This window comes from Nerophis ophidion, linkage group LG06 (assembly GCF_033978795.1).
Source record: "Nerophis ophidion isolate RoL-2023_Sa linkage group LG06, RoL_Noph_v1.0, whole genome shotgun sequence".
Classification (NCBI taxonomy): Eukaryota; Metazoa; Chordata; class Actinopteri; order Syngnathiformes; family Syngnathidae; genus Nerophis; species Nerophis ophidion.
In genome coordinates this window covers 8,488,086-8,514,896 of record NC_084616.1, presented here as the reverse complement: position 1 = coordinate 8,514,896, position 26,811 = coordinate 8,488,086, and the positions used below count along the sequence as shown (strand labels likewise).

At 39.5% G+C, this 26,811-nt stretch overlaps 1 protein-coding gene across 1 annotated transcript in view; it reads left to right on the top strand.

The window, feature by feature from the left end:
• plxna2 (plexin A2) overlaps positions 1 to 25,224 on the top strand; it is an 801,241-nt gene extending 776,017 nt beyond the window's left edge. Inside the window, exons 28-32 of the mRNA XM_061902603.1 lie at positions 1,228 to 1,418; positions 5,795 to 5,964; positions 6,062 to 6,274; positions 12,779 to 12,929; positions 15,336 to 25,224. Of these exons, the coding sequence (XP_061758587.1) occupies positions 1,228 to 1,418; positions 5,795 to 5,964; positions 6,062 to 6,274; positions 12,779 to 12,929; positions 15,336 to 15,431 (821 nt within the window). The 3' untranslated portion in view covers positions 15,432 to 25,224. The remainder of the gene's footprint in view (positions 1 to 1,227; positions 1,419 to 5,794; positions 5,965 to 6,061; positions 6,275 to 12,778; positions 12,930 to 15,335) is intronic.
• The last annotated feature ends 1,587 nt before the right edge of the window (positions 25,225 to 26,811 follow it).

Here is a 26,811-nt window from a genome sequence, read left to right as displayed (position 1 = left end):
TAGTGAGAGTCCAGTCCATAGTGGATCTAACATAATAGTGCGAGAGCCCAGTCCATAGTGGATCTAACATAATAGTGTGAGAGTCCAGTCCATAGTGGATCTAACATAATAGTGTGAGAGTCCAGTCCATAGTGGATCTAACATAATAGTGAGAGTCCAGTCCATAGTGGATCTAACATAATAGTGTGAGAGTCCAGTCCATAGTGGACCTAACATAATAGTGAAAGTCCAGTCCATAGTGGATCTAACATAATAGTGAGAGTCCAGTCCATAGTGGATCTAACATAATAGTAAAAGTCCAGTCCATAGTGGATCTAACATAATAGTGAAAGTCCAGTCCATAGTGGATCTAACATAATAGTGAGAGTCCAGTCCATAGTGGATCTAACATAATAGTGAAAGTCCAGTCCATAGTGGATCTAACATAATAGTGTGAGAGTCCAGTCCATAGTTGATCTAACATAATAGTAAAAGTCCAGTCCATAGTGGATCTAACATAATAGTGTGAGAGTCCAGTCCATAGTGGATCTAACATAATAGTGAGTCCAGTCCATAGTGGATCTAACATAATAGTGTGAGAGTCCAGTCCATAGTGGATCTAACATAATAGTAAAAGTCCAGTCCATAGTGGATCTAACATAATAGTGAGAGTCCAGGTCATAGTGGGACCAGCAGGAGATCATCTTTGGTGGAGTCAGGTCTGCAGCACAGAGACATCATCAACTGATCCACAGATGAGTGATCCACCACGGGTCCCCACTTTGAACAGCTAGCGCTTCATCTGTGGTCACCAAATCTGTGCCCCCTTCTCCACGCAGGAGAGGGGGGGCAGAGCAGAAAAGAGACGGCAGATCAACTGGTCTAAAATAAGTTTTAAGATGGAACTACTGAGGTAGCATCTCTAACTGTTACTGCTAGAACATTCCAGAGTACTGGAGCCCCAATAGAAAACAGACTTTTTTTGGCCTCTGGGAATCACGAACAAGAATGTTAACACCAACACAACAATGAACTTGTGAACATGGTGGCCCTCTCCTTAAACCCCAGAAGTGGTATTCACGTGAAATTTCAGGCTTCACAAAAAAACCCATTGCAGCTTGAGAGTATTTCCTCAGTTCGACACACGCCTTCCTTGGACTGGCAGTCACCTGTGTCTCAACATTTGTGGACGCCATCAAGCAAATAGGTCCTAAGAAGTTCATTTTGTTGTTGTTGTGTGTTGTCCAGACTCCTCGTTCCGCTACACCGGCAGTCCAGACAGCCTGCGGTCCCGCGCCCCCATGATCACGCCCGATCTAGAGAGCGGCGTGAAGGTGTGGCACTTGGTGAAGAACCACGAGCACGGGGACCAGAAGGAAGGAGACCGCGGCAGCAAGATGGTCTCCGAGATCTACCTGACCCGGCTGCTGGCCACCAAGGTGGGAAACATCTCGTCTTTTACCATCAAACTACACAGCTTAACAGGCTGAACGATGCTGGAAATGTGGAAATCCAGACCACAATGGAATGAGATTATGGAAAAAGTGTTGGTTACATCATTTTTACAGGTTTCATTTGAAGGAAAATCACTTCAATTGTACAAAAAATGTACATAAAGTTGACTAAAGTGTACTTTTTAGTTTCAAGTGTTAGGAGAACACAAACGGTTGTTCAGCGTTCACAGAAACACGTACATTCTCCTCACTAAATGTTCTTCCATGTTTGTGAAATCAGTTGTTCCCCTCGCATTCAAAAAAGCGGTTATTCATCCTCTTCTTAAAAGACCTAACCTCGATCCTGACCTCATGGTAAACTACCGACCGGTGTCTCACCTTCCCTTTATTTCAGAAATCCTCGAAAAAATTGTTGCGGAGCAGTTAAATGAACACTTAGCGTCTAACAATCTATGTGAAACCTTTCAATCCGGTTTCAGGGCAAATCACTCCACGGAGACAGCCCTCGCAAAAATGACTAATGATCTATTGCTAACGATGGATTCTGATGCGTCATCTATGTTGCTGCTCCTCGATCTTAGCGCTGCTTTCGATACCGTCGATCATAATATTTTATTAGAACGTATCAAAACACGAATTGGTATGTCACACTTAGCCCTGTCTTGGTTTAACTCTTATCTTACTGATAGGATGCAGTGTGTCTCCCATAACAATGTGACCTCGGACTACGTTAAGGTAACGTGTGGAGTTCCCCAGGGTTCGGTCCTTGGCCCTGCACTCTTCAGCATCTACATGCTGCCGCTAGGTGACATCATACTCGCTCCCTTGTGGAGGGGGTCCGGTCCGATCCGGTGGCCATGTACTGCTCGCCTGTGTATCGGCTGGGGACATCTCTGCGCTGCTGATCCGCCTCCGCTTGGGATGGTTTCCTGCTGGCTCCACTGTGAACGGGACTCTCGCTGCTGTGTTGGATCCGCTTTGGACTGGACTCTCGCGACTGTGTTGGATCCATTATGGATTGAACTTTCACAGTATCATGTTAGACCCGCTCGACATCCATTGCTTTCCTCCTCTCCAAGGTTCTCATAGTCATCATTGTCACCGACGTCCCACTGGGTGTGAGTTTTCCTTGCCCTTATGTGGGCCTACCGAGGATGTCGTAGTGGTTTGTGCAGCCCTTTGAGACACTAGTGATTTAGGGCTATATAAGTAAACATTGATTGATTGATTGATTGTGAGGTTTGTTTCCGTCTTGTCGCTTAGACTAAGCCAATAATGACTTCATGAAGACCACATTTGTTCGCCGTTGTTTAGGACAAATACTGCATGTTAGCTTTGGAACATTTGAGATGGTTTAGTAAGGTAATAAAAGACGATAAATTGTCTTCAATTTTTACGAAAAACGTAGTTTTTTTCGGTGATGACAACTGTTTACAAAAAAAAAACTGTGCAGTGTTTTCGTATGTTTGAAATAATTGTGTACGTTCATAGAAGACGATAAACTGTCTGCAATGTTTACGAAAAAACGTTGACGCATTCGATGTTTTCAAAACGTACGGTCGAGCATGTTAGCTCGGCAAGACGTGTATTTCATTTAAAATATTTCAGTAAGATAATCGAAGATGATAAACTGTCTGCATTGTTTACGAAAAAACATGGTTAGGTTTGTTGACGCATCCGATGTTTTCAAAACGTATGGTCGAGTATGTTAACTTTGCATGAGACGTGTATTCGTATACATTTAAGATATTTCAGTAAGATAATCGAGGATGATAAACTATCTGCATTGTTTACGAAAACACGATGACGCATCCGATGTTTTCAAAACATTCGGTCAAGTATGTTTACATAAGACGTGTATTTGTATACATTTAAAATATTTCAATAAGTTAATCGAAGATCATAAACTGTCTGCAATGTTTACAAAAAAATGTACTTAGGTTTGTTGACGCATCCGATGTTTTCAAAACGTACGGTCGAGTATGTTAGCTCTGCATGAGACGTGTATTCGTATACATTTAAGATATTTCAGTAAGATAATTGAGGATGATAAGCTATCTGCAATGTTTACGAAAACACGATGACGCATCCGATGTTTTCAAAACATTCGGTCAAGTATGTTTACATAAGACGTGTATTTGTATACATTTAAAATATTTCAGTAAGTTAATCGAAGATGATAAACTGTTTGCAATGTTTATGAAAAAAAACGAGGTTAGGTTTGTTGACGCATCCGATGTTTTCAAAACGTACGGTCGAGTATGTTAGCTTTGCATGAGACGTGGATTCGTATACATTTAAGATATTTCAGTAAGATAATCGAGGATGATAAATTATCTGCAATGTTTACAAAAACACGATGACCTATCCGATGTTTTCAAAACATTCGGTCAAGTATGTTTACATAAGACGTGTATTTGTATACATTTAAAATATTTCAGTAAGTTAATCGAAGATGATAAACTGTTTGCAATGTGTACGAAAAAAACGAGGTTAGGTTTGTTGACGCATCCGATGTTTTCAAAACGTACGGTCGAGTATGTTAGCTTTGCATGAGACGTGTATTCGTATACATTTAAGATATTTCAGTAAGATAATCGAGGTTAGGTTCGTTGACGAGTACAACACCTCCGATATTTACGAAACATTGTACAGCATGTTAGCTTTGCAGAAGAACACGTTTTCAGGGGCGTTTTTTTTAGGATAATTGAGTATGTTCACAGAAGACTAACTGTCTGCATTGTTTACGAAATAAATAAGTTAGATACGTTGACGAGTACAACACCTCCGATATTTACGAAACATATTGTACAGCATGTTAGCTTTGCAGAAAAACGTGTTTTCGCAGCCGATTTTTAAGATGATCTAGTATGTTCGTTGAAGACAAACTGTTAATGTTAACGAAATAAATAAGTTAGGTACGTTTACGAGTACAACACCTCCGATATTTACGAAACATATTGTACAGCATGTTAGCTTTGTAGAAGAATGTGTTTTTAGAGATAATTTAGTATCTTCTTAGAAGACGATAAACTGTCTGCAATGATCACGAAAGAAAAAGGTTAGGTTCGTTGACGAGTACAACACCTCCGATATTTACGAAACATTGTACAGCTTGTTAGCTTTGCAGAAGAATGTGTTTTCGGGGGCGTTTTTTTCGGATAATTGAGTATGTCCGTAGAAGACTAACTGTCCGCATTGTTTACGAAATAAATAAGTTAGGTACGTTGACGAGTACAACACCTCCGATATTTACGAAACATATTGTACGGTTTGTTCGCTTTACAGAAGAATGTGTTTTCGGAGCCGATTAAGATAATTTAGTATGTTCTTAGAAGACGATTAACTGTCTGCAATGATCACGAAAGGAATACGTTAGGTTTGTTGATGAGTACAACACCTCCGATATTTACGAAACATATTGTACAGCATGTTAGCTTTGTAGAAGAATGTGTTTTTAGAGATAATTTAGTATCTTCTTAGAAGACTATAAACTGTCTGCAATGATCACGAAGGAAAAAGGTTAGGTTCGTTGACGAATACAACACCTCCGATATTTACGAAACATTGTACAGCTTGTTAGCTTTGCAGAAGAATGTGTTTTCGGGGGCGTTTTTTTCGGATAATTGAGTATGTCCGTAGAAGACTAACTGTCTGCATTGTTTACGAAATAAATAAGTTAGGTACGTTGACGAGTACAACACCTCCGATATTTACGAAACATATTGTACGGTTTGTTCGCTTTATAGAAGAATGTGTTTTCGGAGCCGATTAAGATAATTTAGTATGTTCTTAGAAGACGATTAACTGTCTGCAATGATCACGAAAGAAATACGTTAGGTTTGTTGATGAGTACAACACCTCCGATATTTACGAAACAGATTGTACAGCATGTTAGCTTTGTAGAAGAATTTGTTTTTAGAGATAAATTAGTATGTTCTTAGAAGACGATAAACTGTCTGCAATGATCACGAAAGAAATAGGTTAGGTTCGTTGATGAGTACAACACCTCCGATATTTACGAAACATTGTACAGCATGTTAGCTTTGCAGAAGAATGTGTTTTCGGGGGCGTTTTTTTAGGATAATTGAGTATGTTCACAGAAGACAAACTGTCTGCAATGTTAAAGAAATAAATAGGTTAGGTACGTTGAGGAGTACAACCCTTCCGATATTTACGAAACATATTTCGTTAGCTTTGCAGAAGACAAACTGTAAATGTAATGAAAGAAATAGATTATGTACGTTGAGGAGTACAACACCTTATGACATTTTCTTGACTAAAAATGTTCAAAACATTCTTCAGTCTTTGCATGAAGTACCCCCCAGGTTGTGAATGGTACCTACTTCCTGTCTGCTCAGGGAACGCTGCAAAAGTTTGTGGACGACCTTTTCGAGACGCTGTTCAGCACGGTCCACCGAGGCAGCGCCTTGCCGCTGGCCATCAAGTACATGTTCGACTTCCTGGACGAGCAGGCCGACAAGCACGACATTCACGACACGGACGTGCGTCACACGTGGAAGAGCAACTGGTAAGAGGCGAGGCCGCCGCCGCCGCCGCCGCCGCCGCTGGTGGAAGTGCATCCCCCCTCCCCTGCTGACGCCCTCCTCGCCTTTTGTCCTCGCCAGCCTGCCGCTGCGCTTCTGGGTGAACGTGATCAAGAACCCTCAGTTTGTGTTCGACATCCACAAGAGCAGCATCACGGACGCCTGCCTGTCTGTGGTGGCCCAGACCTTCATGGACTCCTGCTCCACCTCCGAGCACCGCCTGGGCAAGGACTCGCCGTCCAACAAGCTGCTCTACGCTAAAGACATCCCCAACTACAAGAGCTGGGTGGAAAGGTCAGAGCCTCCTTCAATCTCTTTGTCAGAGTTCACCTGGCGCCTTGAGCTTTGGCATCTTTTTGTCATCCTCACCTCCTACCAAGCCATAAATCCACATGAAGGCTTCGCTACACGTCTTTAAAAAGTCTATATTTCAATTCAATGAATGCAAGGTTCATGCAACAAGACATCAGGGTTGTACGGTGTACCGTTCGGTACATACTAATGAATCATATTCAGTACTATACCGCCTCTAAAAAGTACATTGTCTCCATTGTGGCCAATAAAGTAAGTTTCTTACAATTAGCATTATCACTGGAGGATGAAGGCTAGCTAAACATGCTTCACTACACACCGTAGGAGGATACAATAGCTCACCGCCGTCACAATGTAAACAAACGCCATGGGTGGATCTACACCTGACATCCACTGTAATGATACCAAGTACAAGAGTGTATCTATGATTACATCAATATTTTTTTAACATCACAAGATCTTTTTTCCTTTTTAAAAAATGTATGTTATGTTTATGAAGTCAGTAAATAAGTCCCTGGACACATGAGGACTTTGAATGTGACCAATGTATGATCCTGTAACTACTTGGTATCAAATCGATACCTAAATGTGTGGTATCATCCAAAACTAATGTGTGGTATCAAAGAAGAGAAGAATAAGTGATTATTACATTTGAACAGAAGTGTAGATAGAACATGTTACAACAGAAAACAGAACGACACCTACCCTTTACATCAGTATTTTTTAACCATATTATTACTGGTGTATTAGATATTATATTTTATTGTATGATCCCGTAACTACTTGGTATCGGATCCATACTTAAATGTGTGGTATCATCCAAAATTAATGTGTGGTATCAAAGAAGAGAAGAATAAGTGATTATTACATTTGAACAGAAGTGTAGATAGAACATGTTGCAACAGAAAACAGAACGACACCTACCCTATACATCAGTATTTTTTAACCATATTATTACTGGTGTATTAGGTATTATATTTTATTGTGTGATCCTGTAACTACTTGGTATCGGATCCATACCTAAATGTGTGGTATCATCCAAAACTAATGTAAAATATCAAAGAAGAGAAGAATAAGTGATTATTAGATTTTAACAGAAGTGTAGATAGAACATGTTACAACAGAAAACAGAACGACACCTACCCTTTACATCAGTATTTTTTCACCATATTATTACTGGTGTATTAGGTATTATATTTTATTGTGCGATCCTGTAACTACTTGGTATCGAATCCATACTTAAATGTGTGGTATCATCCAAAACTAATGTCAAGTATCAAAGAAGAGAAGAATAAGTGATTATTACATTTTAACAGAAGTGTAGATAGAACATGTTCAAACAGAAAACAGAACGACACCTACCCTTTACATCAGTATTTTTTCACCATATTATTACTGGTGTATTAGATATTGTATTTTATTGTATAATCCCGTAACTACTTGGTATCTGATCCATACTTAAATGTGTGGTATCATCCAAAACTAATGTGTGGTATCAAAGAAGAGAAGAATAAGTGATTATTACATTTGAACAGAAGTGTAGATAGAACATGTTACAACAGAAAACAGAACGACACCTACCCTTTACATCAGTATTTTTTCACCATATTATTACTGGTGTATTAGGTATTATATTTTATTGTGTGATCCTGTAACTACTTGGTATCGGATCCATACCTAAATGTGTAGTACCATCCAAAACTAAGGTCAAGTATCAAAGAAGAGAAGAATAAGTGATTATTACATTTGAACAGAAGTGTAGATAGAACATGTTACAACAGAAAACAGAACGACACCTACCCTTTACATCAGTATTTTTTAACCATATTATTACTGGTGTATTCGGTATTATATTTTATTGTGTGATCCTGTAACTACTTGGTATCGGATCGATACCTAAATGTGTGGTATCATCCAAAACTAATGTCAAATATCAAAGAAGAGAAGAATAAGTGATTATTACATTTGAACAGAAGTGTAGATAGAACATGTTACAACAGAAAACAGAACGACACCTACCCTTTACATCAGTATTTTTTAACCAAATCATTACTGGTGTATTAGGTATTATTATTTTTTGTATGATCCTGTAACTACTTGGTATCGGATCGATACCTAAATGTGTGGTATCATCCAAAACTAATGTCAAGTGTCAAAAAAGAGAAGAATAAGTGATTATTACATTTTAACAGAAGTGTAGATAGAACAGGATAAAACTGAAAATAAGCAGATATTAACAGGAAATGAACAAGTGAATTAATAATCAATTTTTACAGTTTGTCCCTCATAATGTGTAGAAAATAATAAGTGTATAAATGACACAATATGTTACTTTGTTTGTTTACTTACTACTAAAAGACAAGTTGTCTAGTATGTTCAACATTTTATTGAAGGACTAAATTACAATAATAAACACATGGTTCATTTACACTAACATTTTTTCTTACAATGAAGACAATAATGACATTTTTTGTGGTCCCCTTTATTTAGAAAAGTATCAAAACACATTTTGGTACCGGTGCCAAAATATTGGTATCGAGATTTGCCAATTTGCTCAGACTTTTTTTTACCCTCAGGACTCGGGGGTGACCCGATCCGATACTGATATCAGTCGGATATCAGCAAGAAAGTATAAATGCTGCGATACAAGCAGTTAACAGCTCAAAAGGTAAACATGCTACCAGGGGCAAGCAGCTACACAACAGCCAAGCACACGATAGCACACAAGCGAGACAGACGAAGTAAGTGCCGGTAATTAAACAAACCTGTCAATATAAACAAATATCCCAAAAATGCACATTACTTACACATATGAGAAAGTATGCAGTAACAAATGTGTCCGCATCATGAGTCCAGCTCCACCCCAACATGAGTCCATCCCAAATGGTGGACAATTAATAGCTTGGTGTTTTTTATGTCTATTATTGTTTCTCTGTTTGATCAAACCTTGTCTAACAATCAACACTACGTAATTATAAAAGTGGGTGTGATTCCTGCAGATATCGTATCAACCAACACGCTAGGCTCCAGTATCGCAGGTAAAAAGTGTGTGTCAGGGCGCCCCGAATGGTGACTCCACATGTTTTTCCTAATTTTATCCATAAATACCTCATGAAGATGTAATAAATGTAAACATGTGAGGACAGTTATGTCCAATGGAAGGCTTCGCTACACATCCTAAAGTGAAGCCCTGCCAACTGCCAGTTTCAGTGCATCTGGAAAGTTATTTCCGTATTTTGTTATCTCAGAGTTATTCCAAAATGGAGTAAATAAATGTTATGTCCTCAAAATTCTACACACAATACCCCATAATATAGGTTGTACTTGTATAGTGTTTTCTACCTTCAAGGTACTCAAAGCACTTTGACAATAGTTGCACATTTACACATTCACACAACAATTGTCCAAAGGTTTTTTTTCCCAGATTTATTAAAACTAAATCAAATCACATGTACATAAGTATTCACTGCTAAAGGTTGATTTTTTTTTTTTTTAATTTGAGAAGTTAAAAAATAGGGAATAAGCGGTAGAAAATGAATGGATGGGGGGGGGAAAAAAACAAAAAATAAACAACCTTTCACATTGTCAATATGCGGTATTGTGTGTAGAATTTTGAGGACAAAAATTAATGTTTTTCCATTTCGGAGTAAGGCTGTCCTCGAAATTCTACACACAATACCCCATAATAACATTGTCAAAAGTTTATTTTTCCCAGATTCATTAAAACTAAATCAAATCACATGTACATAAGTATTCACTGCTAAAAGTTGATTTTTATTTTTGTTTAATTTGAAAAGTTAAAAAAAAGGGAATAAGCGGTAGGAAATGGATAGACGGGTTGAAAAAAACAGTAAAAACCTCAACAACAAAAAAAAACTTTCACATTGTCAAAATGTGGTATTGTGTGTAGAATTTTGAGGACAAAAATTAATGTTTTTCCATTTCGGAGTAGGCTGTCCTCAAAATTCTACACACAATACCCCATGATAAAATTGTCAAAAGTTTTTTTTTTTTTTTTTCAGATTCATTAAAACTAAATCCAATCACATGTACATAAGTATTCACTACTAAAGGTTGATTTTTTTTTCTTTTAATTTGAAAAGTTAACAAAAAAAAGGAATAAGCGGTAGAACATGGATGGACGGATGGAAAAAAAACCTCCCCCCAAAAAAACGTTCACATAGTCAAAATGTGGTATTGTGTGTAGAATTCTGAGGACAAAAAATAATGTTATTCCATTTCAGAGTAAGGCTGTCCTCAAAATTCCACACACAATACCCCATAACATTGTCAAATTTTTTTTTTTTTTCCTGGATTCATTCGAACTAAATCAAATCACATGTACATAAGTATTCACTGCTAAAGGTTGATTTTTTTTATTTTTTTATTTGAGAAATTAAAAAAAAGGGAATAAGCGGTAGAAAATGAATGGATGGGGAAAAAAACCCCCCCAAAAAATAAACAACCTTTCACATTGTCAATATGCGGTATTGTGTGTAGAATTTTGAGGACAAAAATGAATGTTATTCCATTAAGGAGTAAGGCTGTCCTCAAAATTCTACACAATACCCCATAATAACATTGTCAAAAGTTTATTTTTTTCAAATTCATTAAAACTAAATCAAATTACATGTACATAAGTATTCACTGCTAAAAGTTGATTTTTATTTTTGTTTCATTTGAAAAGTAAAAAAAAAAAGGGAATAAGCGGTAGAAAATGGATAGACGGGTTGAAAAAAAACAGAAAAAAACCTCAAAAAAAAATAAAATACCTTTCACATTGTCAATATGTGGTATTGTGTGTAGAATTTTAAGGACAAAAATGAATGTTATTCCATTTCGGAGTAAGGCTGTCCTCAAAGGGAATAAGCGGTAGGAAATGGATGGACGGATGGAAAAAAAAAAACTCCCAAAAAAAAAAACCTTTCACATTGTCAATATGCGGTATTGTGTGTAGAATTTTGAGGACAAAAATGAATGTTATTCCATTAAGGAGTAAGGATGTCCTCGAAATTCTACACACAATACCCCATAATAACATTGTCGAAAGTTTATTTTTTCCAGATTCATTAAAACTAAATCAAATCACATGTACATAAGTATTCACTGCTAAAAGTTTATTTTTATTTTTGTTTAATTTGAAAAGTTAAAAAAAAGGGAATAAGCGGTAGAAAATGGATAGACAGGTTGAAAAAACCCCAGAAAAAAACCTCCAAAAAAAATAAAAAACCTTTCACATTGTCAAAATGTGGTATTGTGTGTAGAATTTTGAGGACAAAAATTAATGTTATTTCATTTCGGAGTAAGGCTGTCCTCAAAGGGAATAAGCAGTAGGAAATGGATGGACGGATGGGAAAAAAAACTCCCCCCCAAAAAAAACCTTTCACATTGTTAAAAAGTGGTATTGTGTGTAGAATTTTGAGGACAAAAATGAATGTTATTCCATTAAGGAGTAAGGATGTCCTCAAAATTCTACACACAATACCCCATAATAACATTGTCAAAAGTTTATTTTTTTCAAATTCATAAAAACTAAATCAAATTACATGTACATAAGTATTCACTGCTAAAAGTTTATTTATTTTTTTCGTTTAATTTGAAAAGTTTTTAAAAAAAAGGGAATAAGCGGTAGAAAATGGATAGACGGATTGAAAAAAACAGTAAAAACCTCAAAAAAATAAAAACTTTCACATTGTCAAAATGTGGTATTATGTGTAGAATTTTGAGGACAAAAATAAATGTTTTTCCATTTCGGAGTAAGGCTGTCCTCAAAATTCTACACACAATACCCCATAATAAAATTGTCAAAAGTTTTTTTTTGTTTTTCAGATTCATTAAAACTAAATCCAATCACATGTACATAAGTATTCACTGCTAAAGGTTGATTTTTTTTTTCTTTTGATTTAAAAGTTAAAAAAAAGGGGAATAAGCGGTAGAAAATGGATGGACGGATGGAAAAAAAACCTCCCCAAAAAAAAACACTTTCACATAGTCAAAATGTGGTATTGTGTGTAGAATTTTGAGGACAAAAATGAATGTTATTCCATTTCAGAGTAAGGCTATATGTCCTAAAAATTCTACACACAATACCCCATAATAACATTGTCCATAGTTTTTTTTTTTTTTTCCAGATTCATTAAAACTAAATCAAACACATGTACATAAGTATTCACTGCTAAAGGTGATATTTTGGGGGGGTTTAATTTGAAAAGTGGAAAAAAAAGGAATAAGCGGTAGTGAATGGATGACGGATTTAAAAAAAAAACGTTCACATTGTCAATATGTGGTATTGTGTGTAGAATTTTGAGGACAAAAATGAATGTTATTCAATTTGGGAGTAAGGATGTAACATGGCAAAAAACATGAATACTTTGCGGAGGCAGTGTACTGACTGCAGCGTTCTCAAGTCCCACTCTTCAAGTACGATGTATATTTCAAACCTTGTGGGCGCCAGCCATGACGAGGCGATGTCCGACTGTCCCGCAGGTACTACGCCGACATCAACCGACTGCCGGCCATCAGCGACCAGGACATGAACGCCTACCTGGCAGAGCAGGCCCGGCTGCACTCCTGCGAGTTCAACATGCTGAGTGCCCTCAACGAGATCTACTCTTACATCAGCAAGTACAGCGAGGAGGTCAGTCTTGTGTTGGCGCCCTCTGCTGGTGGCTGCCAGGTAGTGCAAGTCATTGTGACGCTGTGCCTTTAAGGCGGGGGGTTTATGTATATATATGTATATATATATATATATATATATATATGTATATATATGTATATATATATATATATATATATATATGTATATATATATATATATATATATAATATATTATATATATATATATATATATATATATATATATATATGTATATATGTATGTATGTATGTATGTATGTAGCATATATATTTTCAGTATGTATATATATATATATAATTATATATATGTATATATATATGTATATATATGTATATATATACATACATACATACATTATATATATAATATATATATTATACATATATAATGAATGTATGTATTTATGTGTGTATATATATATTCATACATACATAATGGAGATATGTATACATCATGTATATATGTATATATATATGTATGTGTACATGTGTATATATATCTATGTATGTGTGTATATATGTATACATATGTATGTGTATATGTATGTATGTTATATATATATGTATGTATATATAAATGTGTGTGTATATATATATGTATACATGTATGTGTATATATATGTATGTATATATGTGTGTGTATATATATATATATATATATATATAGACACATTTAAATATATATACGTAAATGTGTATATACACATATACATAAACATATGTATGTGTATATATATGTATGTATATATATTTATATATGTATGTATACGTGTGTATATATGTATGTGTGTGGTATATATATATATATATTTATATATGTATGTATATATATATATGTATGCATATATATGTGTGTATATGTATGTGTATATATATACACATTTATATACATAAATGCGTATATACACATAAACATGTATATGTGTGTATATGTATATATACATATATATATATATATATATACACACATATCCACATTCTACACTTACACATATTCATGTGTGTATTTATGTATATATCTATATATCTATATATATATATATAATGAATGTATGTATAAATATGTGTGTATATATACATACATACATTGTATATATGTCTATATATAATGTATATATGTATGTGTACATGTGTATATATATATATCTATGTATGGGTAAAAATATATATGTATGTGTAAATATATATGTATGTGTATATGTATATATATATATATATATATGTGTGTGTGTGTATATATGTATGTACATATGTGTGTGTATGTATATATATGTGTGTGTGTATATATATATATATATATATATATTTGTATGCATATATGAGTATATATATATATATATATATGTATGTATATGTATGTGTATATATATATATATATGTGTATATATATGTATGTACATATGTGTGTGTGTGTATATATATATGTATATATATGTATGCATATATGAGTATATATATATGTATGTGTGTGTATGTATGTATGTATGTGTATATATGTATGTATATATATATATGTATGTATATATGTATATGTATGTGTATATATGTATGTATCTATGTATATATATATATATGTATGCATATATATGTGTGTATATGTATGTGTGTATATATATACACATTTATATAAATGAATGTGTATATATACATAAACATGTATGTGTGTATATGTATATATACATGTATATATACATATACACACATATACAAGTTTATGTATATATACACATTCATTTATATAAATGTGTATATATACACACACATATATATGCATATTCATGTGTGTATTTATATATATATATATATATATATATATATCTCACACAGTGTTTTGTATTTTCTGTTTGATATTCGTGTCTTCAATATTTTTATGAATTTCTACTACAATAAAACATACAAACAATAATACAAAATGTTACAAATATTCTATATTACGAATATTGTTTATTGCTTTGGGGAAACAATACAAAAAAGCCACTTAGTTTTGTATTTTATGTTAAGAAGAAACAGGAAATGTGAGGAAATATAACATCCTTACTATCGCTGAGGGCAACACATAGGAATGAAAATGTTGATTTTTCAAAAACATTTTATTGGTGAAATATATGATATAAATTTTTTTTTAAACTCCATTGTCGTCAGTATTGGGTGTGATTGTTGGGATGGATGGATGGATGGATGGCCCGGCCCAGTTGCCTCATCAGAAGCTGCATGGCTCCCCCTGGTGGTGAAGAAAGGCATTGACCTCCACCTGCCAGGCAATTGAGGAGATGAGAGCTGGTCTGCAGGCCTCCTTTCAACACTTTGAAGGCCGCACTTCCTCAGGGATCAAACGCCCAAGGCTGACAGACAAGTCTTCTCCCCTCTCCACTTTCATGACTCCATGTTGTTGTTGTCGGTCCTCAGATCACGGCGGCCTTGGAGCAGGACGACCACGCCAGGAAGCAGCGTCTGGCCTACAAGGTGGAGCAGCTCATCGGCGCCATGTCCCTCGAGAGTTGAGGACCGCTTTGGATCCTTTGAGGCTCTTTTGCAAGACGGGGACGAGTCCAAGTCCGAGTCCCGGGCACATGTGGTTGTGAGGACGCCTCGGCATGGAAGGACCGACTTATTTATTGATGTTGTTTTCCAGGACTTTGGTGTGTGTGTGTATGTGTTTGGGGGGGGGACTCAAGTCTGCTGCATTCAGATTTTATTTTTATACTGGGACCTTTGGGAAGTGATCCACAACCAGTGAGGATCCTGGCCCTCTCCTCGGAAGGAGGAGACACGGACGAGTCCACCAGTTCTTGTAGCAGCGTCCATGGAGCGAATGTAGAAAAACGTTTTCCAAACGGAGCTCGCCAAGAGCTTCCCAGACCTCAAAAGCACCGAAATCCTTGGTTTTCCTGCATTCCTTCCTTCGCGTCTTCGTGTGCTTGGCTTGCCGTCCGCTCATCAGTCCAAGTGGGTCTTGGTGGACTTTGACTCGAGTGCCAAAATCGGTTTATGCTTTACAAAGTAGAGCGTCGAGCACCGGACATCGACGGTCGCCTCGTTGCAAGAGAGCTTCCCCTTAGTCGCTACAGTTTGTCCTTCTAAGCGTCGAGCAGGTGGGAACACGTCCAAAACTGCAGTTCTTGTCCAGCCTTCTTCAGGACCTACAAATCTTAAAGGACTCCAACTGAGAACTGAGAGGACCAAGCAAATCCAAGTACCAAAAGAGATAGGACATCATGGCTAGCCCTGTTTTTTTTACCCCCAACCTTAAAACCATACCCCTTAACCCCCAAGCCTTAAAGCGAGCTCTAACCCCGAGACCCAACTCCAGCTCTATTCCTAACTTTAGCTCGAACCTCAGTCCTAACCCTAATTTAAGCCCTGACCTCAGTCCTAAACCGATATTAACCGCATCCCATCTTTTCAGTCCCTCAACCTACAGATGGACAACAACCCAGGGGGTTAACGTCCGCCAAAAAACCAGGGTCGATGTGGAGAGTGTGGTCTTGTCCTAAGGCGACCACAGTCAAGCAGCTCCAAAAAGGCTGTCAGGACATCCCGGACCACCTTTGCCCAGATGCCCCTCTGATGGATTTTTCGGATTCCTTGCTTATGGAATAGAAAAACCACCTCAGGCAGCTGAATTAAATCCTTAGGAACCACTACATCCCGGTCTTTCACAGCCAGGATTTTGAGACCGAGAGGGACAGCATCCATTGGACGGATGACACAGCCAGGAAAATGCTAAACCACTGGCTTCGGCATTTAAATCTGCTGTCCCAATAAACCCGACCACTTGGGGGGCAATATAAATGTGGCCCTCACAGTTGTCCCTCTTCAACCAAGCCCTCAATTTGGTCCCTTCACCCAACCTCAGTCAGGTGAACTATGACCTCTGGTAATATCACAGGAGCATCAAGGTCTTTTCACCCCCATGTCCGACTGGGAGCCCTCACCTGGACTGTTGCCTCCGGAATTTCAGGCAATGGTCCTGGCTGATGAGATCCCCTCGCTCAGGGTCATGCTTTGAACCTGCCATTGTGCCCAACGCTAACTGTAGCCCTAACCCTTACCTCAGTCTTAACCCTGACTTTAGCTCTAATCTCAACCCAAACCTCAACCCCAGTCCTAACCGGATATTAGCCACATCCCATCTTTTCAGTCCCTGGACCTACAGAAGGACAACTAGCTGGGGGTTAAGTTCTGCCAGGCGCAGGCCATCCTCCAAAAAAGCAAGGATGTTGTCGATGAAGAGAGTGTCCATCAACTTCCTGGAGCTTTAAGGGTCCTGACTTCAAATACACACCTCTTTGACATCAAGGTGTTTTTCAAGGAGACCCGGACTCTCCTCTACAAAAACAGCTCCCACCCCAAACATACCCTTGCGGGGTTGGTGAAATCACAACTTTGAAGGTTTCCTAGGATTGGGACTAGGCGGGGGGGCTTCTTGGAGGACTTGAGGCCCCTCTTTTCTGCCCTGAAGGGGAGGGGCTATTCCAGGTCCCTCCTCAGGCGACAGTTGAGGGTCTTCTTGGACCGGAAGAGGCCTACCCCTGGGACAACCACAATTCCTCTGATCACCACATCCAGTCCCAGAGCCGCACAGGTCGCCAGGAAGGTAAACAACTTCCAGACCTGTGTGGGGAGCAGTGGGAGTCTGCGGGAGAATTATGTGCTGTCGGCCTTCCGAAAGAACCCCAACTTGAGTGATCTGCTAGTCAGCTCATTTAGAGACCCGCCCTCCATCCGGAGGGATTCCCCTTTTTGGTGAACCCCCACAAGGGCAAAGTCTTTCAGCCGACACGCCAAGAACTGTGTGTACGTGGTTGGGTGTCAGGGACGTGGCGTGATGTGCGTGGGTGAGACCGGCAGTACCCCGGCTGTGAGGTTGGCCCAGCACAAGCACAATATCGTTAGACAGGAAAGTAGCAAGACTCCCCTGGTCCAGCACTTTGTCCTACACGGGTGGGGTGGTCTTCAGTCCGGGTGACACGGGTGGGGTGGTCTTCCATCCGGGCAACTGTCGTAGAGATGGATCCCAAATAGAGCCTCGCCCAATACCACAGGGCGGAGCTCCTTTGGATCAGCAGGTTGGGCACGAGGTCTCGATGAGGCGTGAGTGTGAGCCCGTCCTTTTACTTCTCCTTATGTACCTTCTATGCCCCCACACCCCTGCTTCCCTAACCCTAACCAATGTTCTTACCTTATTCTTTGGCTTCTTTAGCCCTAACCCCAACTCTAACCTTAACCAACCCTTTTTCTTTAATCTTTAGCTTCTTTATACCTAACCTAACTCCAACCCTGACCCCAACTCTAACTTCTGACCTTAGTCCTAACCCCAACCCTGACCTAACCATTTTTCTTTATACCTAACATTAACCCAACCCCAATCTTAACCAACTATTTATTTTTTCTCTAATCTTTAGCTTCTTGATACCTAACCCCAACTCTAACCTTAGTCCTAAACCCAATTTTGAACCAAATCCTTAACTCTAACCCCGACTCTGACCCTAACCTTAACCAACCCCTTTTCTTTTTTTCTTTAATCTTTAGCTTCTTTATACCTACCAACTCTAACCCTCACATTTAACTCCAACCCTGACTCCAACTCTAATTCTAACCTTAGTATTAACCCCAACTCTAACCTTAGTCCTAAACCCAATTTTGAACCAAATCCTTAACTCTGACCCCGACTCTGACCCTAACCTTAACCAACCCCTTTTCTTTTTTTCTTTGATCTTTAGCTTCTTTATACCTACTAACTCCAACCCTCACATTTAACTCCAACCCTGACTCCAACTCTAATTCTAACCTTAGTATTAACCCCAACTCTAACCCTAACCTCTAACTCCAACTCCAAACCCGACCTTAGTCCTAACCCCAACCAGCTCTTTTACTTTATACGTAACCTTAACCTTAGCTTCTTTATACCTCACCTCAACAATACCCAACCTCAACCATAACTCCAAATCTAACCTTAGTCCTAAACCCAACTCTAACCCCAACTTTTACCAACCCTTTTTTCTCTATAATCTTCAGCTTCTTTTTACCTACCAACTCTTAACCCTCACATTTAAGTCCAACCCTGACTCCAACTCTAATTCTAACCTTAGTATTAACCCCAACTCTAACCCTAACCTCTAACTCCAACTCCAAACCCGACTTTAGTCCTAACCCCAACCAGCTCTTTTTCTTTATACGTAACCTTAACCTTAGCTTCTTCATACCTCACCTCATAGGGGCGGCATAGCTCGGTTGGTAGAGTGGCCGTGCCAGCAACTTGAGGGTTGCAGGTTCGATTCCCGCTTCCGCCATCCTAGTCAATGCCGTTGTGTCCTTGGGCAAGACACTTTACCCACCTGCTCCCAGTGCCACCCACAATGGTTTAAATGTAACTTATATATTGGGTTTCACTATGTAAAGCGCTTTGAGTCACTAGAGAAAAGCGCTATATAAATATAATTCACTTCACTTCAACCATACCCAACCTCAACCATAACGCCAAATCTAACCTTAGTCCTAAACCCAACTCTGACCCCAACTTTTACCAACCCTTTTTTCTCTATAATCTTTAGCTTCTTTATACCTACCAACCCTAACCCTAACCCTAACCCCAACTCTAACTTTAGTCCTAACCCCAACCAACTTTTTTTTCTCTTTTGGTCGCATGACATCTGTCCCAGGTACTTCTTCACCACACCTTTCCCAAACACGTAGTGAACCCTTGGTTACAAACACTTCACCCCTACTCTTCCAAACACCTAGGGAACCCTCTGTTCCAGACACACCACCACACATGCCTGATAGTCCCCTTCTGTGCCAGACACTTCATCACACACATCTGACACAGAGGATGAAGACGTACAGGAAGTTTTCAGACACGCAAACACCAATAGGAAAATGCTCGATTGGAGATTGCTGGCCACCAGAAGAATTTTGGTGATCGGCGACTCCAATTTGAGTCATATACCCCCCTTCACTGTGCCTGACCTTCAGATCGACAGTTACCCGGGGGCAAATTTTCGCCACGCGGAAGCCATCCTGGCCAAGACCAGAGCCACGGTCCAGGTTGACGTATTAGTCCTAGCCTTCGGTATCAATAACCGTGAGCAGAAGGTTAAGGAGACCACCCTTAAACAGCTCCAAGGGGCACTCCGGGCAGCCAGGAAAACCTTCCCACATGCCTGATTGCTTATCCCCCTGATTAACTTTTCAGCTTCTCTGCCCGTTGAGCACCACCTACTCTCCTTCGGCCGTCAGAGTCGTGAGAAAAGTCAAAACCCATTTCCGTATTTTCTCGGAGAGTAGCGGGAGGCTGCTGGGGCACTATGTGGTACCGGCCTACCGGAAGAACCCCAACTTGAATGATATGTATATCAGGAACCATTACGCTCACATCCCGGCCCTTGACAGCCAGGAATTTGATACCCGTGGTGACCTGATCCATTGGACTTGCGTATGTTGGAGCACTGGCTTGAATGTTTAAACTAGGCCCCCCCAAAATCCTGAAAAATCGGGGGGGGTAATAAGAACGTGATAAATTTGGCCCGTAGTTTCACTTCTCAACAAGGGCCTCAACTTTATCCCTTCGTCCAATCTGAGTAGTGACTGGCGCCATCAGTTGAAATTCGACCTCCAGCACTACCACGGACGTGTCAAACTAGCATTATATTATGAGAAACAAGACCTTCTCAAACCCAGACCCTTTACAGCCCGCTCCCACTGGGAGCCCTCACCTGGACTTTTGCCTCCGGAGTTCCAGGCCTTGGTCACATTGTCCGGTTCGGGCTGTGCGCCTGCGGTTTTTTCCCCAACTTGACACGCGAAGAGGTTGAGGCCCTTGATAGTCTAAAATGCAATAAGCATATTGTGATCAAGCCCGCCGACAAAGGCAGTGCTGTTGTCATTTTTGACAGGATCACAATACATATGGGAGGGCTCTCGGCAGTTGAGTGACACTACTTACTATAAACCACTGCCTGAACCTATTTACCCCCAAACCATCCCCATGGTAGAAAAGATTATACGTAATCTGCTACTAAAAAAATGTATCAATTTGAAACAACAAAAGTACCTCCTTGGTGAGCCGGATCCCCGCCCCCGCCGATTTTACATGCTCCCTAAGATCCACAAGGAGCCAGATCAATGGAGCAAGCCCCATGAGATACCACCGGGCCGACCCATTGTATCTGACTGCGGGAGCGAGACGTATAGAACGGCAAGAGTACATCGACTACTATTTAAGGCCACTCTCCCTTCCACACGACAACTACATCAAGGACACTTAGCATTTCATTGATAAAATCCAAAATGTGCACATTCCCCCAGATGCCATCTTATTTACGATTGATATTGACAGCCTGTATACCAACATTGATATCGAGGAGGGTATCCGGGCTGTCAAAAATGTCTTCCACACGTATCGTGACGTCAGCAGGCCTGAAAAGGAGCTTTTGGAGCTCCTTGAAATTAATTTGAGGAGAAACGATTTTGAGTTCGATGGTCGTTTCTACCTCCAAATTAAGGGCACTGCTATGGGCAAGAAATTTGAGTGGGAGACCTCTGCTTTGGCCTCTTGCCCAAAACGTCCCGAACATTATTTTCGGTACCTGGATGACATCTGGGGCGTTTGGACTCACTTCAGCGTGTTTTTAAACACGCACAATAAAAATATCACCATTAAGTCGACCACGAGTAACACATCCGTCGACTTTTTGGACACCACGACATTCAAGGGTCCCAATTTTGCCAAAACGCAACTTTTGGACATAAAAGTGTTCTTCAAGGAGACGGACACCCATGCTACAAAAGCAGCTTCCACCCCAAGCACACATTTGCGGGGCTGGTGAAATTCCAACTCCTGAGGTTTCATCGTATTTGTACTAGGCAGGAGGATTTCCTGGTGGCCTCGAAGGCCCTCTTTACTGCTCTGAAGGGGAGGGGCTATTCTAGGTCCTTCCTCAGAAGACAGTTGAGGGTCTTCCTGGACCCCAAGGGACCTCCCCCTGGTACGGACATGATTCCTCTTATCACCACCTACTCTCCTTCGGCCGTCAGAGTCGTGAGAAAAGTCAAAACCCATTTCCGTACTTTCTCGGAGAGTAGCGGGAGGCTGCTGGGGCACTATGTGGTACCGGCCTACCGGAAGAACCCCAACTTGAATGATATGTTGGTCACTGGGAGACCCGCCCTCCGCTCAGAGGGACGCCCTTGTCCGCCATGCACCATGGTTTGTGAACCCCCAGAACCGCAAGGTTTTCCAACCACTACAAACTCAAAATTGTGTTTATGTCATTCGGTGTCAACGATGTGGCGATATGTACGTGGGCGAGACGGGCAATACCTTAGCTAGGAGATTCGCCCAACATAAGTACGACATCGTTAGACACAAAAACACCAATACTCACCTGGTCCGGCATTTTGTCCGACACGGGTGGTCTTCCGTCCGGGCAACAGTCGTCGAGGCGAACCCCAGATGGAGCCTCGCCCAACGCCGCAGGGCGGAGCTCATCTGGATCGCGAACTTGGGCACCAGATATCCAGTAGGCCTTAACGAGGTATGAGGGGGAGCCATAGGAGTGTTGATGGACCGTGCACATTCCTTTTTTTACTTCCCTTTTTATTTTTCTTATATATCCCCCCACCCCCTCTTCCTTTCTAACCCTACCCATTTTCTTTTTATGGTTCTAACCATAACCCCAATCCTAACCCTAACCCCAACTCTAACTTTAGTCCTAACCCCAACCAACTTGTTTTTCTCTTTAATCTTTAGCTTCTTCATACCTAACCTTAACCCCGACCTCAACTCTAACCTTAGCCCTAACCCCAGCCTGAGCCCCTAAGGACTAAGGCCTTAACCTTCCCCTCCCCAGGGTCCTGGGTTTGATTCCGTCCGGTATAGGGGTGGGATCTGCAAGGATTTTAGATATTTTACATCCCAGGGAAGGGTACATATACATATTTTACTTTTCTTTTCCCTCCCTTCACCCCTGCCCCCCCCCTTCCTCCACACTACCATATTCTCATTTTCATTACAAACATAACCATAACTTTTTCTCTCAATTCCACTCTACCTCCCTATATGCCTAAACATAACCACAACTCCTTTCTCATATTAACAATAACTACAGATACCTCACAAACACACCCTCTTTCCCCCCGAACCCTAACCCTACTTTTCACACCCCCTGAGTGTCAGAGGAGTATTTTTATTTTTTAACCTTATCTAACCTTAGTTCTAACCCTAACCTCTAACTCCAACTCCAAACCTGACTTTAGTCCTAACCCCAACCCCAACCAGCACTTTCTTTATACGTAACCTTAACGTTAGCTTCGTTATACCTCACCCCAACCCCAAATCTAACCTTAGTCCTAAACCCAACTCTAACCCTAATTTCTGCCAACCCCTTTTCCTTTTTTTCCTCTATAATTTTTAGCTTCTTTATACCTCACCTTAACCCCGAGCTCAACTCTAACCTTAGCCCTAACCCTAACCTCTAACTCCAACTCCAAACCTGACTTTAGTCCTAACCCTAACCAGCTCTTTTTCTTTATACGTAACCTTAACGTTAGCTTCGTCATACCTCACTCCAACCCCAAATCTAACCTTAGTCCTAAGCCCAACTCTAACCCTAATTTTTACCAACCCCTTTTCCTTTTTTTCCTCTATAATCTTTAGCTTCTTTATACCTACCAACCCCGACCCCAACTCTAACTTTAGTCCTAACCCCAACCAACTTTTTTTGCTCTCTAACCTTTAGCTTCTTTATACCTCACCTTAACCCCGAGCTCAACTCTAACCTTAGCCCTAACCCTAACCTCTAACTCCAAACCGGACTTTAGTCCTAACCCCAACCCTAACCAGCTCTTTTTCTTTATACGTAACCTTAACGTTAGCTTCGTTATACCTCACCCCAACCCTAACTCCAAATCTAACTTTAGTCCTAAGCCCAACTCTAACCCTAATTTTCAACAACCCCTTTTCCTTTTTATCTCTATAATCTTTAGCTTCTTTATACCTACCAACCCCGACCCCAACTCTAACTTTAGTCCTAACCCCAACCAACTATGTTTTCTCTCTAACCTTTAGCTTCTTTATACCTCACCTTAACCCCGAGCTCAACTCTAACCTTAGCCCTAACCCTAACCTCTGACTCCAACTCCAAACCTGACTTTAGTCCTAACGCCAACCCTAACTAGCTCTTTTTCTTTATACGTAACCTTAACGTTAGCTTCGTTATACCTCACCCCAACTCCAAATCTAACCTTAGTCCTAAACCCAACTCTAACTCCAATTTTTACCAACCCTTTTCCCTTTTTTTCTCTATAATCTTTAGCTTCTTTATACCTACCAACCCCGACCCCAACTCTAACTTTAGTCCTAACCAACTTTTTTTTCTCTCTAACCTTTAGCTTCTTTATACCTCACCTTAACCCCGAGCTCAACTCTAACCTTAGCCCTAACCCTAACCTCTAACTCCAACTCCAAACCTGACTTTAGTCCTAACGCCAACCCTAACTAGCTCTTTTTCTTTATACGTAACCTTAACGTTAGCTTCGTTATACCTCACCCCAAACCCAACTCCAAATCTAACCTTAGTCCTAAGCCCAACTCTAACCCCAACTTTTACCAACCCCTTTTCCTTTTTTTCTCTCTAATCTTTAGCTTCTTCATACCTCACCTTAACCCCAAGCTCAACTCTAACCTTAGCCCTAACCCCAGCCTGAGCCCCTAAGGACTTAACCTCCCCCTCCCCAGGGTCCTGGGTTTGATTCCATCTGCAGGCCCAGTTTGTCCCAGTCTCCCCAAGCTCCTCCTCATTCCTCACTTGACTTTCACAGAACCCAGACCTAAATGCCTTCTTCTCCTCCTCCAGGGGATAGAAATGCTCCTCACTTTTAGCTCCTTCTTCTAAAACTCCGTCAGAGTTGAGGCGCCCCTGAAAGCTCCTTTCCTTCGCCAACTTTTCTAAAAACTACAAAAGCGTTTAGTTTTCATTTTTCAACGCCACCCCAAAAAGATTTTCCTTTGCTTTTGTTGCCCGCCCAGCAAACAAAAGTGCAGTCCGAAAGATCCAAGTTAAGACTCGCCCCAGTCAAGAAAGCTTGTAGAAGACCTCTCTGCAGACACTGGACTCCTGTAAGATAATCATTAGTCCGTCTTTGTTATTTGATATGAAAAGGTGTGGTGAAGCTGAAGGTATTTAACTTGTTCTCGATTGTGTACTTACTGTAAATATGAAGCACACCTATTTTGCAAGCCAAGGATGACTTTGTACCATTGTTATATATGAATAAACTTTGCTGTGCAGCAACATCCTTTTATAAGTCTTCTCCCAGACATGGATAGAGTTCTCACTAAATAGTCCAAAAATGAGCCCTCTGGAAAAAAAAAAAATATATTTTTGGGGGTCTAAAGATCTTCATGAGTTGGTGGAAGAACCCGTGCAGCCCAGACCTACTTCCTGTTCCTGCCTGCTGCACTGCCTTCTGGGTAATGTGTTCTACACTTGCATCACTATTTGACTTTTGTTTATCCAGCACAGGACGATTAGGAACATTTATTTCCTCAATTAGAGATGTTGACGTGTGTTTATTATATCTCACAGTTCAAATGGTTCTATGGTTCTCACACCATTATTTAAAATGTTCTATGGTTATCATCACGAGACTTTTGAAATACAAAGTACAAGGTCAGAAGTAGTATTTAGTTGGAATGGAGACTTGCAGTTAATGAGCCGCTCCATGGTCCAGGTGTGCCTGGGATGAAAGAGGGCAGACTTGCTGGAGACTCATGGTGAATATCTTCCTTATTGCACGATTACTATTTGTTGTTGTGCCACAATGATGACATCACACCCCCCAATCAGCATTTTGGTTGTAAGGCGACTACTTCCTGGATGGTTGGTCTCAGCAGTGGAAGTAACTTCCATTACTTCCAGCCGCAATTACACTCATCTAAGTTAACAGTACTACTTATAAATAGTAGTAGTAGTACTAATAAATAGTAGTAATAGTAGTTATAAATAATAGTACATATTAGTAGTTATAAATAGTAGTTGTACTCTTTTTGCACTAACAGTGTTAGTACTAATAAATAGTACACAAATGTAGTATTACACAAATAGTAGTACACATATACAATACAAGTTATAAATATTACCAATAAAGAGTAGTACTAATAAATAGTATTTATAAGTAGTAGTATTAGAGTGGTAGTACTAATAAATAGTACACAGTCGTACTGATAAATTCCAATAGTTGATATTAATTGCCATGGTACTAATAGTACTACATAAATAATAGATTACATATATTGTAGTACACATACAGTAATAGTTAAAAATACTACTAACAAAAAGTATTACTAATAAATAGCATTCATAAGAAGTACTAATTGTGACAGTACTAAAAAATGGTACACAAATAGTAGAAGTGCTAAAATATAGTAGTAGTACACAGTTATAATTAGTACCACTACTATTTATAAACTAGTACTAACTGGTAATCCTAATAGTACACAAATAGTAGTAGACTTGAATAGTAGATCAGAAATAGTAGTATTAATGAATAGTATTTATAAGTAGAAGTAGTACTAATAAATGGTACACAAATAGTAATGCTAATATATAGTACTACTACACGAATTAGTTGTACACATACATAGTACTAAGAAATAGTAGTACACATGATCATACTAATAAATAGCAATAGTACACAAATAATTGTGGTACTAATACTAGTAGTACACAAATAGTGGTAGTTATCAATACTACTAATAAATAGTATTTTTTGAATAGTGGTATAATACTAGTAGTACTAATAAAAATGGTACTTCACAAATAGTAGTAGTATACGTAGTAGTACTAATAAATAATTAGTACACAAATAGTACATACATGGT